Raw genomic sequence first — 15,624 nt, 5'->3', positions numbered from 1 at the left:
GAAGGCCGTGCACGGTGGTGTTTCTCTCAGCCCAAATAAAAACTGGCATTGTTTTCATTTACATTTGCCATTCAATATTTTTTTCCTAATATCTCGGAGGCAGGCTGAGAAATCAGTGCTTTTGTTGGTACTGAGCTATCGTGGGGTTTATCTCACCTTGCTCCAGCTGCACAAAGGTTGGCCGTGAACCACTGGGTCTCCTTCTGCAGCCCAGCTTCTGCAGGCATCTCCAGCGGATGAAGCATGCATTTTGGGGAGAAGTTGCCCTGCGCAGACGTTACTTCTGCGGAGGATAACTGGGCAGCTGGCTCAGCCCGAGGGCCTTGCTTTTGGGCAGCTAAAGCTCACTCGGGTGGAGCGTACCCCTAAATCGGTGAGCCGTCTCGGCGTCCGGGGCGTGCTTGGGGGATCTGCCTGAATAGCTGTTCTGAGGCCCGGCCTTCGGGGAGCTGTTTGGGGAGCCAAAACGGCATGAGTTCTGGTCTTTACGTGCTGCTGACACCTTGCAGGAACTGAGAGTATATTATAGCAACAGATTCGGTATTATTCCAGCTTCTTAAATGTCTCCTTGAGATATTAAAAACACCAGTTGAGACATACGTCCAAACTCTCAATGAATAACTCCCTGGAAATGTTGTCGGGAACATTTAGGTGCTGCTCGGCTTTGATTTACATGGGTAAACACGATGAGTGGGTGTTTGCTTTGACTTCTTCCTCCAAGAGAAAGACTGCATTTGAGGGAAGACGGAGCGCCCGTGCCTGTTCCCTGGCGCAAAATGAAGCCGCTCTGTGTGATCCTGCTGGCGACTTCGGCGGGGGAACGGCTCTGCGTGCCCGGCCTCGTCCCGCCGGCCGCTCGGAGCAGCGGGGGATGCCTGTCGCCCGGCCGAGGCCGGGGTCCGCTCGCGGCGTGCGAGTGCTGCCAGCAGAGCCGGGCGTCCTGCTCGCCCGTGTGAGGAGGCACAGCTCCGAGCGGGTGGGACTGCCTGAACCTGGCTGGGTTTTTCCCAAAATCTGTTAGCTTTCTGTGTGTGCAAGCCAGGCTTGGCTCTTGAAGGCATCTTCTTCCCCGTAGCCCGCTCGTGTCTCGTGCCCTTCTGCTGCCTCCCCTCGAAGCTTCACGACGCGACCCCCGGCTCTGATGGACGCGCCGGGCTTTCTCTCCGTAGGAGACATCCCCGCGCAAAGCTGGGCCTCGGCGGCGGCTGGCGGGAGCTGCTTCAGCGCTTCCCTCTCGGGTTTCCTTACTTAGCCTGGGGGACACGAGCCGCCCCCCTGGCTGCCACCAGTGACGCAGGCAGGAAGGAGAGGGCCCCCGCCCCGCCCCGCCCCGCACGTGGCCGGGCCGTCCGAACGGCTCCTGCGCAGCCCAGCGCCTGGGAGCCAGCCCTGGCCGGCAGGTTGGCGGGTATTTAACGAACCCGAGGCAATCGGGAAATTTCGAGGCCAGCAGCAGCGACGGGCTCCTTCCAGGTGCTGCAAGGCCACGGAGAGGCCAGAGGTAGCTTTTGGTTCGGCAGCCCTCTGAAAAGGAAACAATGAACCCTGAGTGATGTCCCCAGCTTGTCACCACCCTGTGCGCGAGACCTCGTGCCGGGTGAGGACGCGGAGAGCCTGCTGCCTCCACGGGGCGAGGGGCTCGCAGAGGGCTGTGCCCAGCCCCGGCCCTCCCTGTCCTTGCCGGAGTGCCACCTGGAAGCCACCGCCGCTCCCTCTGGGCACGTGGCGCCCGGCGCTTTGCGGCCGCTGGCTGCGCGGAGGGTCTGGGCTCGCGTTGCAGGAGTTGCGGAGCCCTGTGAAAGCACTTCCCGAGGGAAGGAATTAAATTCCAAAGCCTGCCCAGGAGCAGAAGTGCTTCTGCCTAGCGCATTTCCTAAATCTCGCTCGTCCTCGGTCCACGTAGTTCCTCTTCGGTGTTTGTCACCGGTACGTTGAAAACGCTGCGGCGGGTGCTGCTGCGCTGGGAGCTCTGCAGCTGCCCCGCGCCCGTGTCGCAGGGCCCCCCGAGCTCCGCTGCGCTCTTGTCCGCCCCTAAGCTGGTGGACGCCGTATAACAGAGGTAGGTATCGAGGGGGGGTTAAATAATGTTTGAAATTGTTTATGCTTGACAAGTGAGTCTGTGAAAAATGGCATAGTGGGGCTCTGTTTGCTGTCTGTCAGTCTCGGCTGTTTCGAGTTGTATACAGGGAAAAACATAAGGAAGAAACGAGAAGTGTTTTCTTGTCTCTGTTTACTAGACCAGCGTACTCCGAGCGGTAATTAAAAGTAAACCTGGGTTCTGCTGGCTCGTTCAGCATCCCTGGTTACTAAGATTAAGCAGCCAAAACAATTCTCAGTTCAGCAATTCCTCAGCTTTTGGGACCGTGGCCAACACTTGCAATGTCTCACGGACCATTTCAAAGTCTTATAATCTCGCAACTGGAAAAAAAAGAAAAGGTGAGATGGTTTGTTGGACCAGCAGACCGGACTGGACCGCTGGTAGCGCTTCAGCTGCTCTTCTCCAGGGACAGACACCCCTGGTCTGGCAGGCTGGACTTGCTCTGAAATATTACCCAGAATAAAAAGTAGCCCCATAAGCAGATTAGGCTCTGGCTGCAAGTTTGTTTAAGGAGAACGTGCCATTTTTACAGTCATTTTTCTGACTAAAGATCCTTTGGGAGATTTTATGCTGGCCCCCCACAAAAAATTATGTGCAGCCTGATGGCAACCAAGAGCTACTTGCAGACGCAGTGTTTAATGCCATAAACGCGGTGTTTAATGCTATAAACGGGCGTGCTCGTCTTTAACTGTGGCCACGGATGAGGTTTCCTGCAGCAGCCGGGGGGTCTGCAGGGGCCCGTGATGCCGGGAGGAAGAAGGCAACGTCGGTGCCAGCACCGTTTTCTTCAGGCTGAGCTGTTGGGACAGACCACCTCTGCCCGTTCCCCTGCCCGTCTGTACGGCGTCTTTCCCCGGCCACTCCTGTGCCTTAAGAGCATGGGGACAATAAAACTCATGTTGTGTCGTTTTCCTTCACCATTCTTTTTTTTTTCCCCCCCCAGGGCGAGCTTGCACGCGGATGGGCTTCAGCCCCCGTGGGGCGAGCTTGGCCGCGGGCTCCCCCGCACGCTGGGGCCTTTGGGGCGGTGGCCGTGGGTGCGGGGCGCTGGGGCCGAGGGGCTCGTGGTGGCAGCTCGGGCCCCGGGCGCGCGGCTCTGCGTGGGGACGGCCTCCGCCGCTGCAGCAGCCCCGGTGCATCGCCAGCCAAGCGAGTTCTGCGGATCGCAGCAGCTCTGCGGATTTGCGTGGCTTGGTCGTCTTAGGCACAGCTGATTACTGCTTTCCCCTTTGCTCTACAGGCAGTTTAAAATGTTAAGTGTAGGCAAGTCCTTTACTTATTAATTAATGGTGAAAGTGTATCTTTATCTCGTTAGCCCTGGAAAAGAATAGTCCCGCTGCAAGGGGCAGGCAGATGACGAGATATGTGTATTTTTTTCCTTCCTTTTCTTTGGCTGGTGACTTCCAGTTTCTTCGTGTGGTAGGACTGAATCATTGCCGGTCTAAACTGGGAGTCGGGCGGAAGGGGAGCGCCGTGGGGTGCCCTGGAGAGGCGGGCTGGAGCGCCTTTGGCAAGGGGCTATCCGCTGAGCCGCAGCTCCTCTCCAGACGCGCCGTGCTTGCCCTTGCGGGCCCTTGATTGCGAGGCTGTGGACGTGGGTGCAGTAAGTGCTGCATTTAATAAATGCTGTTTTTATAACATATTCCCTTGCCTATGGAACCAGAGCTAGTGTGTAGAGCCCTCGGGAGGAAAGTGAGCTTATAGGCGCCAGCGGGAGCAAACGGTTTTGTACTAGGACTTCTGCATTTGCTGTTTCCAGTCCTCTCTGACCTGAGGTTGAGGAGACCAGGTCCAATGGGTCTGGGAGCTGGTGGAAGACCCTATTGACTCGGATGACTTGATCTCAGGCTCAGAATGAGATAGGAAAGTACTGCAGCCTTTTTACTTCTACGACTGGAGAACCTGGGGTAACTTTTTCCTTTTGACACAGAGTCGCAGCGGGAAATCCTGCTGTGGCTGAAGTCTGGGGAGGTTTTGCCCTTTGAAGTCATGTGCACTGACTCATAATCCTGTTTGCTAGTCAGCAGTGCGTTTTCAGAGAGTACAGACTCATCCTCAGGCCTGAAGGGGATGCTTTACATTTATTGGAGGTTTTCACCTCGTAAATAAAATCAATATTCATCAATTAAATGGAAGAGTGGGAAACTGAGCAAGACTACTTAAGAGAAGGGGAGCAAATTGCCAGGGTTGAGCCCCTTCGAGCCTTGCTGCGGAAGTCAGATTATTGCCTGCATGAGAAAGTGAGCCCATGCTTAGCTCTTTGCAAATAATGGGCTTTAAGGCTTTATCCCAATTCATAACAAAATAAGTCAGCAAATTGAAAGAGTAACTCATTGTAGTATTTAAAATACTGATGATGAGATGGCTAAATAAGACTGTGCAATGAGGAGATTCAATGTAGTCCCAAAATATCTTAATAGCATCTTATTCTGCAGACAGCTAGTCAGCTCCACCTCGGCTCGTAATCGTGGAGGAACAAAGACTCGTTACTCCTTGGACAGTATCCAGCAACTGGGCAAAAAGTATTTTACACTATTTGTAGCTTTAATTCTGACTTTTGCAATGTATCTGTTGTCCCATGCAAGTTTTCTGGGACATTTTTGGTTCCCCCCTGAAGAATGCTATTAGATATCTGCTTTTCCTCTGCACTCGCTGGGGTGACGTGGTGGGCTGGTGTCCTTGCTGCTGCCGAGCGCTCGCGGGGCCGCGGTGCTCGTCGCGTCCTCGGGGTGCTTTGCCTGGGGAACAGGCGGGATATCGATGCCTGTCCGAAGCAGTCAGGGGGAGCACAGGTTTTAATATGGATAAAACCAAAGCGTGGTGCTCCGCAGCAACCCTTAAACACAGCCGCTTTTCAGCTGCGGAAGCCAGCTTTGACCGTTTCCCCAAATTCCTTGCAGGTCGTTGGCAGAGCTGTGCCGTTATGGAGAGGGGCGTTTGGTGCCCGTTTCGCCCTTGCGCCCTGGTTTTGTGGCAGCCCTGTTGTGCGGGGAGGTTGCGGTCCGTGCAACGGTGAGGGCGGCTGGTTGCGTTAGAAACGTGCCCGGTTTCGCTGGAGGGAGCAGCTTTGGCTCTTCAAACTTGTAGCTCCAAACCGTGTTTCAGACTCTGCAGTCGCAGCAACTGTGCGCTCGGGCTGTCGTTTTCTGCTAGGAGGAAGTGAGGGTCACATTTTCCACAGCCAGACTGCATTTACTGCTTTTCCTCTTGGTGAGCCGTTTATTTCTAAAAAAAAATGCTGCTTCTATTCTATGTTGTATTCATTTTTCCGTAGCTCTTCTCCTGGTGCTGTTTGCAACTTCTGAACTGGAGTTACTGAACTCTCTTGCCCTGGTACAAAGAAAATGTTGCTTTTTCAGCAGTCCTCGAAGCGGTGGCTGCCAAAAGATGAACTTAGCTCCGGGACTTGGCCTCGTCTGCCCTCGCTTACCGAAGCAGCTTTTGGCTGGGAGCAGCTCGAGTCGGGGCAGTCTTGGCGTGGGACGGCGGGAGCGAGGCTGCCGGCGTCTGCAGCGAGGGGACGTGAGTGTTTCTCACCGAGCCAGAGCGTGCTCTCGGTGCGCTGTCGTATTTTGGAATAACTCCGTCGGTGGCAACGGAGCCAACTTCATCGCGGCGCTGAGGACAGCCCGGGCCGAGGCGTCTGCACGTCGTCCCGCTTCACCGCGTTTCTGAGGGAGCTGGGAGCGACTGGTGAGCCCTGGGCTGGAGGCAGCGAGGCAGCCGTTGGTCTCATTCAGAAAACAAGGTCCAGCAATGCTTTCCTTTCCTTTTTGCAGAGGTTTAAAATGCTCTTTGTGCGATGAAGCAGGTGCCCGAATAGTCTTCTCCAGCGGTAGTGGAAGGAGCAGCGTTGTGAGGGCGTTGGCTAAGGACGTGAGTCCTGGCTCCGTCCCATCCGCTGTGACAACCACGGCTTTCTCGACTGCCATTGGTATCCCGAGACCTTTCCAGCTGGATGCTTTGCAAGGTGCAGCAGTTTGCAACCCAGGGCTCCGTCTTCTCCTTTCCCGCATGCCCTCTCTACTTGCAAATACCTTTTAGGTCAGTGTGTTTATCCGGGGACGGATTGGTGGGAGCTGAAGGGGTTTTTAACGTGTTGCGTGCAGAGGGCTGCCGTCCCACCGCAGCTGGAGACCTGCGTTTGCTGATGATGCTGGTCTGTGCTCTTCATCGCAAAGAGCGCTCCAGGGAGTTGGATGCGTGGTACGCTGCATCCCTTGCTGTCGGTGCTCCCTTTGGCTGTGCCGAGTGTCGGAAATACGCTCTCCTCCATCCCTCGGTCTGTCTTTTCCGTGCCTTTCAGTGGGACAGCTGAACAGGGCGCTGCTGGGGCTCCATAGCTGTGCTGGGCGCAGAGGCCCCCGTGGCAGCATCCGTCTTCGCCGACGGAGCGGGATCCTCCTTTGGAGATGTGGGAACGTTTGCCGAAGGTTTGCCGCTCTCAGGCTGTGCTCCTTGCACGCGTGTCCTCGGGAGTTCATTTGTTTGCAGGTATTGCCTTCCAAGCCCTGCATGCACGCTTCGTCGTCTGGCCCTACTAGACAATAACACGTCGCGCGTTTGGCCTAAGCTGCCACTCGGCCTCTTGTCTTGTCTCCCTGCTGGCAGGAAGGATGCTGATAACGACCTGAGACTTGAGGCGGAGGAATGAAGTGTTTCACGGTTTGAACAAGGCTCAAAAAAGAGCAGAAAGGCATCAAAATATTATTGTTCCTATTGTGTTACCATAATAGTAAAACGGCTGCGGAGGTGTCATTCACTCCAGCTGGGCGCAGACCTGACGCAGAGATGCTCGTGAATAGCAGCTCGCCATCCGCGGCAGGCGTCTGCCCTGCGTCCGGGCTGTGGAGGTAGTTTCTTCATCTGAGGGCATACAAGGAAACAAGTCTGAAAATAATGGTCCCTGAAGAGTATCCCTGTTAGCATCTGTGTGTGTGTGTGAACACCTCCCGTCCATGAACGGGGGGTTTCCTTGGCGCAGCGTTGTCCGAGGGAGCCGCCTCGTCCGCCGCGCGGGGTCTGCAGCGGTCGCGCACGACGGGGCAGGACCGTGTGCCGGTCAGGCCAGGCACCCGCGACGCCGGCCGGGCAGCCTGAGACTGCGTGTCGGTGGAAAGCTTCCCTTTTCATTGCAATTTCTTAGTGGCCACAACTTAAAAACAAGATCCAGCGGTGGCTAAAACGAGGGTCCCAAAAGCGTTTGTTGATGGGACACAGCAGCAGGTGATGTTAAATCCCGGCTGAAAGCATGGCAGAAAGTCTACTATTTTGACGTTGTGTCCACATGAACACCGCTGTCGGCAGCTGCATTAATCATTACCTTGGGGAGAGGTAGTTATTGGTGAAGGCAGCGTGCCCTGCTAGCGAGGAACCGTGCTCGGCTGCCTGCCCGCTGCCGAAGCTTGCTTGCTCTTTGCTTCCCTCCTCGGCGCCCCTCCGGAGCGCAGCGGGTCCGGCCACGTGGCATCCCGGCCCAGGGAAAGCAGAGCTGTCGCTCAGCGCAGGGCAGATCTGGCCACCTTGTTGGCTCCTTTTCTGCGCTTGGAGGCTTGCAAGGGCAGCCGCCGCTCTGCTCCCGGCTTGGGTCGGGGGCTTGACCGCCGTAGCTCCCCAAACTGTGACCCTCTGAAATTGCCGGGCGTCACCCTGTCCCCAATGGGACCGCTCGCTTTGGGTCCTCGTGCCAGCCCGGACTACCTGTAGCACCGACATGTGATTTGGGCTCAGCTGGTTATGTGCAACACCGATGCTCTGAAATGATGGTCTGAAAAGCGTGTAAATGCTTTGCCTTTGCACTGATGGTTTCCGTTTGGTCGCTGGGTTGCCCATCGGCTTGCGTGGCGGCTACTAGGAAATCGTACCGTGTAAGCCAACGCGGAGACTGTACCATATGCCCAGTACACAGTAAATCTTCAGAAAATGTATCGATTCCCTCGCTGGGTTTTGCACTCTGGATGAACTTTGTCCTCGCGGATCGGCGGTGGGTGATTTTTCTTTGCTAGCCAGCTGGCCTTTAAATGAGCTACTCATAACACCGTCACAAGCTCTAATCCGTGTCAACAAGGAAAAGATGATTTACAAACTGGAAAGAGAATCAATATCAGCCCATAATGAGGTTTAGTGCTCGGCAGCGTATTCTCAAATATTGTCCTTAAATCTAGCGATTTGGGTTTGACTGCATATTACGAGATAAGTGTTTTATGCTCTCTGGATCACGCGAATGGTGTTTTTGTTTGTTTGCATTTTCCGCAAGGCAACAAAATAGCGAAACAGGATTAGAGGAGTGATTTGGGAAGAAACACTGGTTTGAATAATCAGATTTGAACTGCAATCTGTCTGCTTTTAAACAGGAGAGAATTTGTCAGAGGCGATGCCAGGAGGTGAGGGGGCTCTGGGCAGCTGCTGGTGGTCGGGTCTTGCTTCGCAGTTTGCTTTTCATGCGTGCTCCCACCTGGGCCACCCTCGCTTGGCTTGCACTGCCTAGAGCTACCTGAGAAAGAAGGGTCGGGAGGCAGAGCGTGGCCCTTGGTGGAGAGCTCTCGCCTTCCTTGCAGGCACCTCCCTGCCTCGCCCTTTCCCCAGAGGGTCCCTCGTGGGCTGGGAACCGGTGGTGTTTCTTCTGGGTAGGGGACGTGCGCTGCCTTTCCTAAAGGGCCCTTGCACGAAGGCTGGTGGCCCTTGCCAGCTTCGGGTGCACTGTGACGGTACCCTCGAACCAGCACCCCCGGCGCCCGCTCCGCCGGCATGGTCGGGCTCGGCGGTCCTTGCTCGGCACGAGCCGCAACCCCGAGGGATGGCCGCTGCGCCGGCACCCCTGCGTTTGGGATGCTCGCGTTGCTCCCGACTGACGCGCGTGCGTCAGGTGCCTCCAGGAGCTGGAGAGGGCGCAGCGTTTTGCAGGCGGTGTTTCAGCCGCTTGCAGCTCAGCTCCCAGCCGAAGGCTTCCACCCTTTGGCTAACACACCTGCATTTCGTCGCCGCCAGCACCCAGCTCTCCGGCTTGTGCAGAAATGCTCCAAAGCTCTGTTTCTTTCTTGTGGCGCAGGGAGGTGACCGCGCTCGGAGGCTGCTGTCCCACGCGGGAGCACCTGGGAGCCGCCTCTGCCGCGCTTTTCCCGGGGGAGATGCGCTGAAGCAGGAGCTTCGCCAGACCATGGCCGGCCGCGACCTTTGCCTGGGCTCCCGGGGACGCCGCCGCACGACCGCTTTACCATGGTGATGGTCTCGACCAAACCTCGGGATCACAAGGGTGCTGGCTCTGTAACATGCAGGACTGAGCTGGTAAGCTTCGGAAACCTTGGTTCAAAACGCTTTTGCTGTTGGTAGCTTTGCTGTGGCTTTATAATATACTCTTTTTTCTGTACTGCAGGGCCAGGTCCTTAGCTGGTTTATATCACTAGTGCTCTGATGGTTTTTTTTTAAGCTGGGCTGCATTAATATCCACGGAGCAGGCAATTAGGAAATGATTGGAGTACTGTGGCTTTTGCATACATGAATTTCTGGAAGCCGGCAAGGGAATAAACAGCAAAAAAGCGCGTATCAGCTCCCTGAATAGCAAGGATTAGCGGCCGCTTTCCCGACAGCGAGCAGATGCTCATCATTAGTAGGGGGATGAGCAAGAGGGGAGCAGGACTGGGGCGGGGGGGGGGGGTGGCGGCGAAGGTCGCTGCTGCGTGACCAAGCAGCTTCACTGACAGCCTCAAGAGATGCAGGTCCGAACGCCAGGCCGGGGATGGCATTTACATCCTGGCTTGCAAGGGTGAAGTTTAGAAAAGAAAAATATTGATACATTAGCAAAACACCCCTGTTTGCCTTGAGCACCGTGAGCTGCCTCGCGGCTGCGTGGTGGTTCGCCGGCGGCTGGTGCTCGGGCTGTGGCACGGATCCCTGAGCCTCTGCTCCGGCTCCAGCTCTGCAAAGGCGTGCAGCCCCGGGCACAGTCCTCCTCCCCGCGCCCCGTCTCGCCACGGCGCGGAGGGCCGCTCCGTGGCTTCCCCGGCTCTCCCGAGCCAGCCCCCCAAATGAGCTCTGGGGAGGGAGACCTGTAGTCTGGAGATAACAAACCCCCCAAAACAAGCAAACCATGCTGGTGAAACTCGAGCAGCAGAAAGAGGCTCTCGCGCTGGCGAGTGACCTGCTGGATTGGCCATGCACCAGATGGCAAGAGTTTCTCCATGGACTTCATGGAAAAGGCCAAAGGGCAACACTTAGAGAAAACAAACGTCCAGCAGCAGGGCTGTATCACCTACCGAAGAGCCGTGGGCCAGCTGGTTGTTTCACATCCCAGTTTGGTGCTAGGCTAAAATCTTGCAAGACAGTAATTATACTCAATGTAGGACGTATGTCATGTAAAGATGTTTCTCCCCTTCCTCGCTTGCAGGCAGGGGCTTCTGTCCCCGAGCAATGCCTGCTCTTCTTTGGGGTGGGTACACCCAACAAAAGGGGCGGCACGCTCCAGAAGAGGTGACCAACCGTTGGTTGCCCTTTGCCCCTCTGCACAAATTGCTCTTCTCTGCCTCCCCATCCCTTTGTGTTTGCGTGCAATATGTACAGTATTCTGCATGGGCAGTGGGATCGTCTTGTTGTGACTGTTGACAGTGACGGTCACTGTCAGCAGTTGGTACAGTGTTATTATTATTATGCGAGTGGGCAACATGTAATACGTGGATCAGGCAAGAAGGTGTGAATGTTATTGCCTGGTGCCAGACAAAATACGACAACTAGAGCAGTGTCGATTATCATGGAATTTGTGCTGGTGCTTTCCTTGGATTCAGTAAAGCCTCGCTGAGATGGGATGACGTTGCCAGGACAGACGTTTCAGAAGCAGAACATGGACATTTTGGGGGATAACAAAAGAACAATTGGTATGGAAGTGTGTTTTTACAGACATAGCTAAAATGGCATGTAGCTGCAGATGACATTCTGATTTATTATATATAAAACTGTCCATGCCCATGTTTAGAAGTCTGATTTCTCTTACACTGTCAAGAAGAAATTTCTTGGAAAAAGAGTGTAAAAAGCAACTGGAGTTATTTTGTACCCATATAATGGTGTGTTTTTCTATTTTTAGTGCAAATTGAAACAATCTGAATGCAGGATCCTTAGAAAAAGTGCTGGGATAAGGGAGCCCTGCTTTAGAAACATGCTATATGTTTAAAAAAACATATAGCATGTTTCTATCTAGATGGGAGGCCTTAATGGGCTTGGATGGGATTCAGATACTGCTGCTGCTTCTTCCTGGGCCAGCTGGGAGTTATTGCCGAGTTGCAGCTCCGTGTCTAGTTTCGCCAGTGCTTTGGGTCCCGGGGCCGGGGACCTCGCTGGCGCCGGTCCCGCAGGAAGGATGAGTTGCAGGAGAGAGGATCTGCAAGCTTGGGCCGGGACGCCGGCTCTCCGCAGCGTTTCACGAAGCTCGAGCGGGCTGAGATGCGAGGCCGTGCCCCCGGGTGCTTTGGGCACGCTTCCCGCGGGCGCCGTGGCCTCGCCGCGGACCGGTGCGGGGCGGTTGCTGGTGACCCGGTCCAGTCTGCGAGAAGTGAATAGTTTTTCTGGTTGTTTTCAGCACGCTCCAAAGATGAGTCAAGGACCTACCCTCTTCTCTTGTGGAATTATGGGTGAGTAACAGCAACTTCTGTCAATATTTACTTCTCCTCCGCTCCAGTCGCCCTTAGCGATGTGCAGGGAGATCTGTTGTGTTGGTGCCTCTCTAGCAAACGCTCCCTCCAAGCGCGATTCCCTGCACAGCCCGGCGCGTAGCGCGGCCCCGGCGCCCGGCCAGCACGCGCTTCTCCCTTCATCCTTCATCCGTGTCCGTTCCGCTTTGCATCACGCATCCTGCGCCCGGAGAGCAGCCAGGAGCTCGGTGCCCGTGGCTGATGGAGCCGCGGCGGGCGGTGGGGTCCCCCGCCGAAGCGGTCCCGGCGGCGGCAGCCCCGGGCGCGGGCGCTCGCACGCAGGAAGCCCCGGATGCTGGCTGTCCCGCCCCCGCTGCTGCCCTTCCAGATGTGGTTTTCCTGCCCCGCTGCAATTGCTAAGTGAATTGCTTATCTCCTTTTTTTTCTTTTTTTCTTTTCCTCCATGCTTTGATATGTCTGCTTATTTTTACAGTAACTCACACAGCTGAAACTATAAGCATTTTGGGTCAGAGATTGTTTTTGATGTGTTTGAGTATCCAGCCCAGGACTCTAGCTCCCAAGTGTTTGCACGATGCAAGTAATAAATATTAATATTATCACTCACTGAGATACTCCACCACCTAGCACCATGTGTCTGGACAAGCCTCAAACAATAAGGAGAATGTCTTTTAGCCTTTGACAATAAGGTAAACTGTGGTATATGACGTTTAATACTTTTTGTATTGGCTTGCTATCGCTCTCTATGCTGAACAACCACTGAAATTGTTGGGAGATTGGTACGTTTGCTGATGATGCTGAAAACCTGACGATACCGGAGGAGGTGCTGCTATACAGTGGTCTCTGGGCTTCGTAGTGGGAGGTGGGATGCCTCAAAGCCGAGAGGCGATAGAAGCAGTCTGCCCCCTTCTCCCGCCCGCCCAGAACGAGCGCGCCCATGCGCCGGGCTCGCCTGGGGCACGGTGCTGGCAGCCCCTCCGAAAAGCCGCGACGAGGGTCAGCCCCCCGCTAACAGCTTTGCGGCGCTGAGCAAAGCTTGGCGAGCACAGCTTGGGTTGGCGGGGCGCTGGGCTCGGGCAGGAGCCGCGAAGGGAGACCCACCAAGGCCATAAGAAGCGGCACTGGCTTGTGGCTGTCCCGCTGGGGCTACACGGCTTACAATCCCATGTTATCCGGAAAAGAGCATGATGTCCTGTCGAAGGACATGATGTCCTGTCCATGCTCTTAAGAGCATGCCCATCCCTATGTCTCTCGCTGGGCCCAGAGCCGGGCGCGCAGCTAGTGAGCCATGGGGCTCAGCTGCCCTCAGGTCCCATTTGCCGCCAGCCTCCCCGGCTCCAAGGCAGATCCCGGCCGACTCCGTATGGGTGCTCCTGGCAGCTTCGCGGCCGGCGAGACGATCCGCTGTGCTGGTGCACTGCGGGGGAAGAAGTCCTGGAAGCCACCTTGGCGGCACGAAGAGTAAACCAAAGGCCGCACGTTTCACCTGCAGGTATCTCATCAGGTACTGAACACCGTGAGAGCCTGGAAGTCTGCTGTAGGTTATCCTAGGAATTCGGTCTCCGAGTAAACGTTGTTAGAGACTTGATTTGTCCCGTGATGCAATGTTAGATCCTCTTTTCAAGGGGACCTAAACGATCTCTTGATTTTTAGGTTCATAACAAATACTCTGTCAGTGTGATTATTACTAAAAAGATTTTTTTTTAATCTTTATATAGTCATAGCTTTGCTGGGAAGAAGATTAAAGATGAAATGTGTGAAACTGTGAATTCAACAATTTCTTTTTTTCCTTTCTCCTTGATGGCCCCTTGAAACACTTGGGAGTATGAGAACTGTCCAATTACTGGTTTCTCCCCCCGCCCCCCCCCCCATTTTTTTCCCCTGCTGTCTCTATTACGTGTTCCCAGTGAAATGTCAGTGGCTGAGCTAGGGGAAGAAGCCAGCATATTAGAAAGTTTGGGTATTACTTTTGACTTGCTCTGCTGAAAATGTTCTTTCTTTGGGTGGACGGCAGTAGAAAATTTGCAATATTTTAGCAGTGAATTGGCAGCATCAGCTAACTCCTCTGTAGTGGAGATGCAAGGAGCACTCAGCATCCAAATCGGTAGGAGCAGGCACTGCGCTGATGTGGCCCTGTCTGAGAAGCCCGGCGGATGCATGGCGACAGCCACGGTCTCGAGTTTGCTCTGTAAGCAAGAAGCTATCTGTGATCCAGACTCGCTCCAGCCATTGACAGTGGTCGCTGCAGGGTGGTGGTGAGCGTGATTACGCCGGTCCCGGGATCAGATTTTTCCCAGCCAGAAGGTCTTGCAGCTCTTCCTCCCGCAGACGCTCATGGCTTGCTGCTAAGTCACGGGCACCGCATCTCCCGCGGCTGCCCTGGGATTTCCTTCCCAGCCAGCTCCAGGGAGGGAGGCTCCATTTAAATGACTAATGCTGCGCACTTGCAGCAGGAAATATTGCTCTGAAAGCAGCTCCAGCTCCATATGCATTGCATACAAGAAGTTTGTAATGGGACAGACCAGCTTTCCATAAAGGTCATTTTTTTGGAAAGGCCCTCGGTGGAGGCAGTGCTTGCTGCAGGTTTAAGCACGGTCTGTCAACCCCTCAAGAGAAAAAGCCACGTAGAAAAACAAGATGGCGCTTAGCTCCGCTGAAGCTGGGAGACCTCGTTAGAGGAGCCCGTTGAAGAACCCTGCGCGTTTTCCCGTAAAGGTGGGGAATTTCCCTCCCAAATGGAGGCCGTGGGCACACAGACCGCAAACCCGGGGGCTGTGCGTGTTCTCAGGCGGTGCAGGTTGGGGGGCTGCTGTTTTTGTTTCCCATTGAAGCATAGCTACGTGCATCATATTTTAGTCTTATTTGTGAAATAGGAAGGCAGGAGAGCTGTAAGGCTCTATGCCACTGTCATCAGCTAATTACAACCGTTAAATTCGTTCCACATTTAGAAATCATCTCTTGAACATAAACAGGGGAGAGTGGAAAAGGCAGACTGCCTTTTCCCCGGTGCACGGAGATCGGCAGGCTAGAATTCAAGTTGAACAACATGTGAAAAAGGGAGTTAGATGTGCACATGCATGAAAAGAAATGTTTGGGTTTGGATCCAAACAGAATTTATTTGCCAAAAAGAAGAAAAAATTGATTGAAACCCATAATTACTTTACAAGTTGCTGTAATAAATTATGTATGAATGTAAATTATTTCACAGGAAAAGAACGTAGAGGAAACTTGAGCATAAGGATCATGCATTATGTATAAAAAGGAACTGTAAAAATATTATAGCAGCACATTTGTGTCGTTATAGCTAAAGTTGTGTCAGCATTTTGATTTTTACACCCTTTTCTGTGGTTATGAACGCGGTTGTCGAAACTTGCTCTGTGTCATCAGAGGAGCACGTCCTCGCTGCAGTAATTTGCAAAGCGTGTGCCCGTCCTGAAGCTGCAGAGGTGGAAGATCTGCAGACGTCCTCCTGGGCTCGAGAATTTCTTTGGGGTATGGTGACCCCCCATCAAGTTAGTTATTTCTATTTTTCGTCCCTCGGGTGAAGTTTTGCCGTCCGTCAGTGACTGGGAATTACGCACAACCCCAGGTTCGGACACCCAGTGCGTAAGAGGGACCTGCGCTACCTGTGTGTGGCTGGTGCAAAATCTGGATCTCAGAAGTTGGAAATGGATCGGTGAAGCTCCGAGCGAGGCGCCCGTTAGCAGTGGGCAACCGGCCGTGCAAAGATCTCCAGCTCTTAACGACATTTTGAGGACAGCACCCGCCTCTGCCCTTCTTTTGGAGGATGTGGCTTCTGCTGGCGCGGACTTGGCCTTTGAACCCCTTTGAGCGAGGAAGAGCCCTGCGCTGGCGTTCCTACGGCGCTTTTACGGCGGGTGTTCTGCGTCG

At 54.5% G+C, this 15,624-nt stretch overlaps 1 protein-coding gene across 4 annotated transcripts in view; it reads left to right on the top strand.

The window, feature by feature from the left end:
- Positions 1–15,624, top strand: part of FAM53B (family with sequence similarity 53 member B) — a 54,887-nt gene that overhangs the window by 8,540 nt on the left and 30,723 nt on the right. For 2 of the 4 annotated variants that reach the window (XM_064514353.1, XM_064514356.1), the window contains exons 2-3: positions 9,147–9,382; positions 11,664–11,715. In XM_064514353.1, coding sequence (XP_064370423.1) covers positions 9,314–9,382; positions 11,664–11,715 — 121 coding nt within the window. In that variant the 5' untranslated portion in view covers positions 9,147–9,313. Of the gene's footprint in view, positions 1–5,342; positions 5,847–5,877; positions 6,143–9,146; positions 9,383–11,663; positions 11,716–15,624 lie in introns of those variants that run through there. The other 2 variants (XM_064514355.1, XM_064514354.1) reach the window with 2 other exon arrangements.

The sequence above is a fragment of the Dromaius novaehollandiae genome, chromosome 6, assembly GCF_036370855.1.
Source record: "Dromaius novaehollandiae isolate bDroNov1 chromosome 6, bDroNov1.hap1, whole genome shotgun sequence".
Taxonomy (NCBI): Eukaryota; Metazoa; Chordata; class Aves; order Casuariiformes; family Dromaiidae; genus Dromaius; species Dromaius novaehollandiae.
This window is presented reverse-complemented; position numbering and strand designations above follow the sequence as displayed.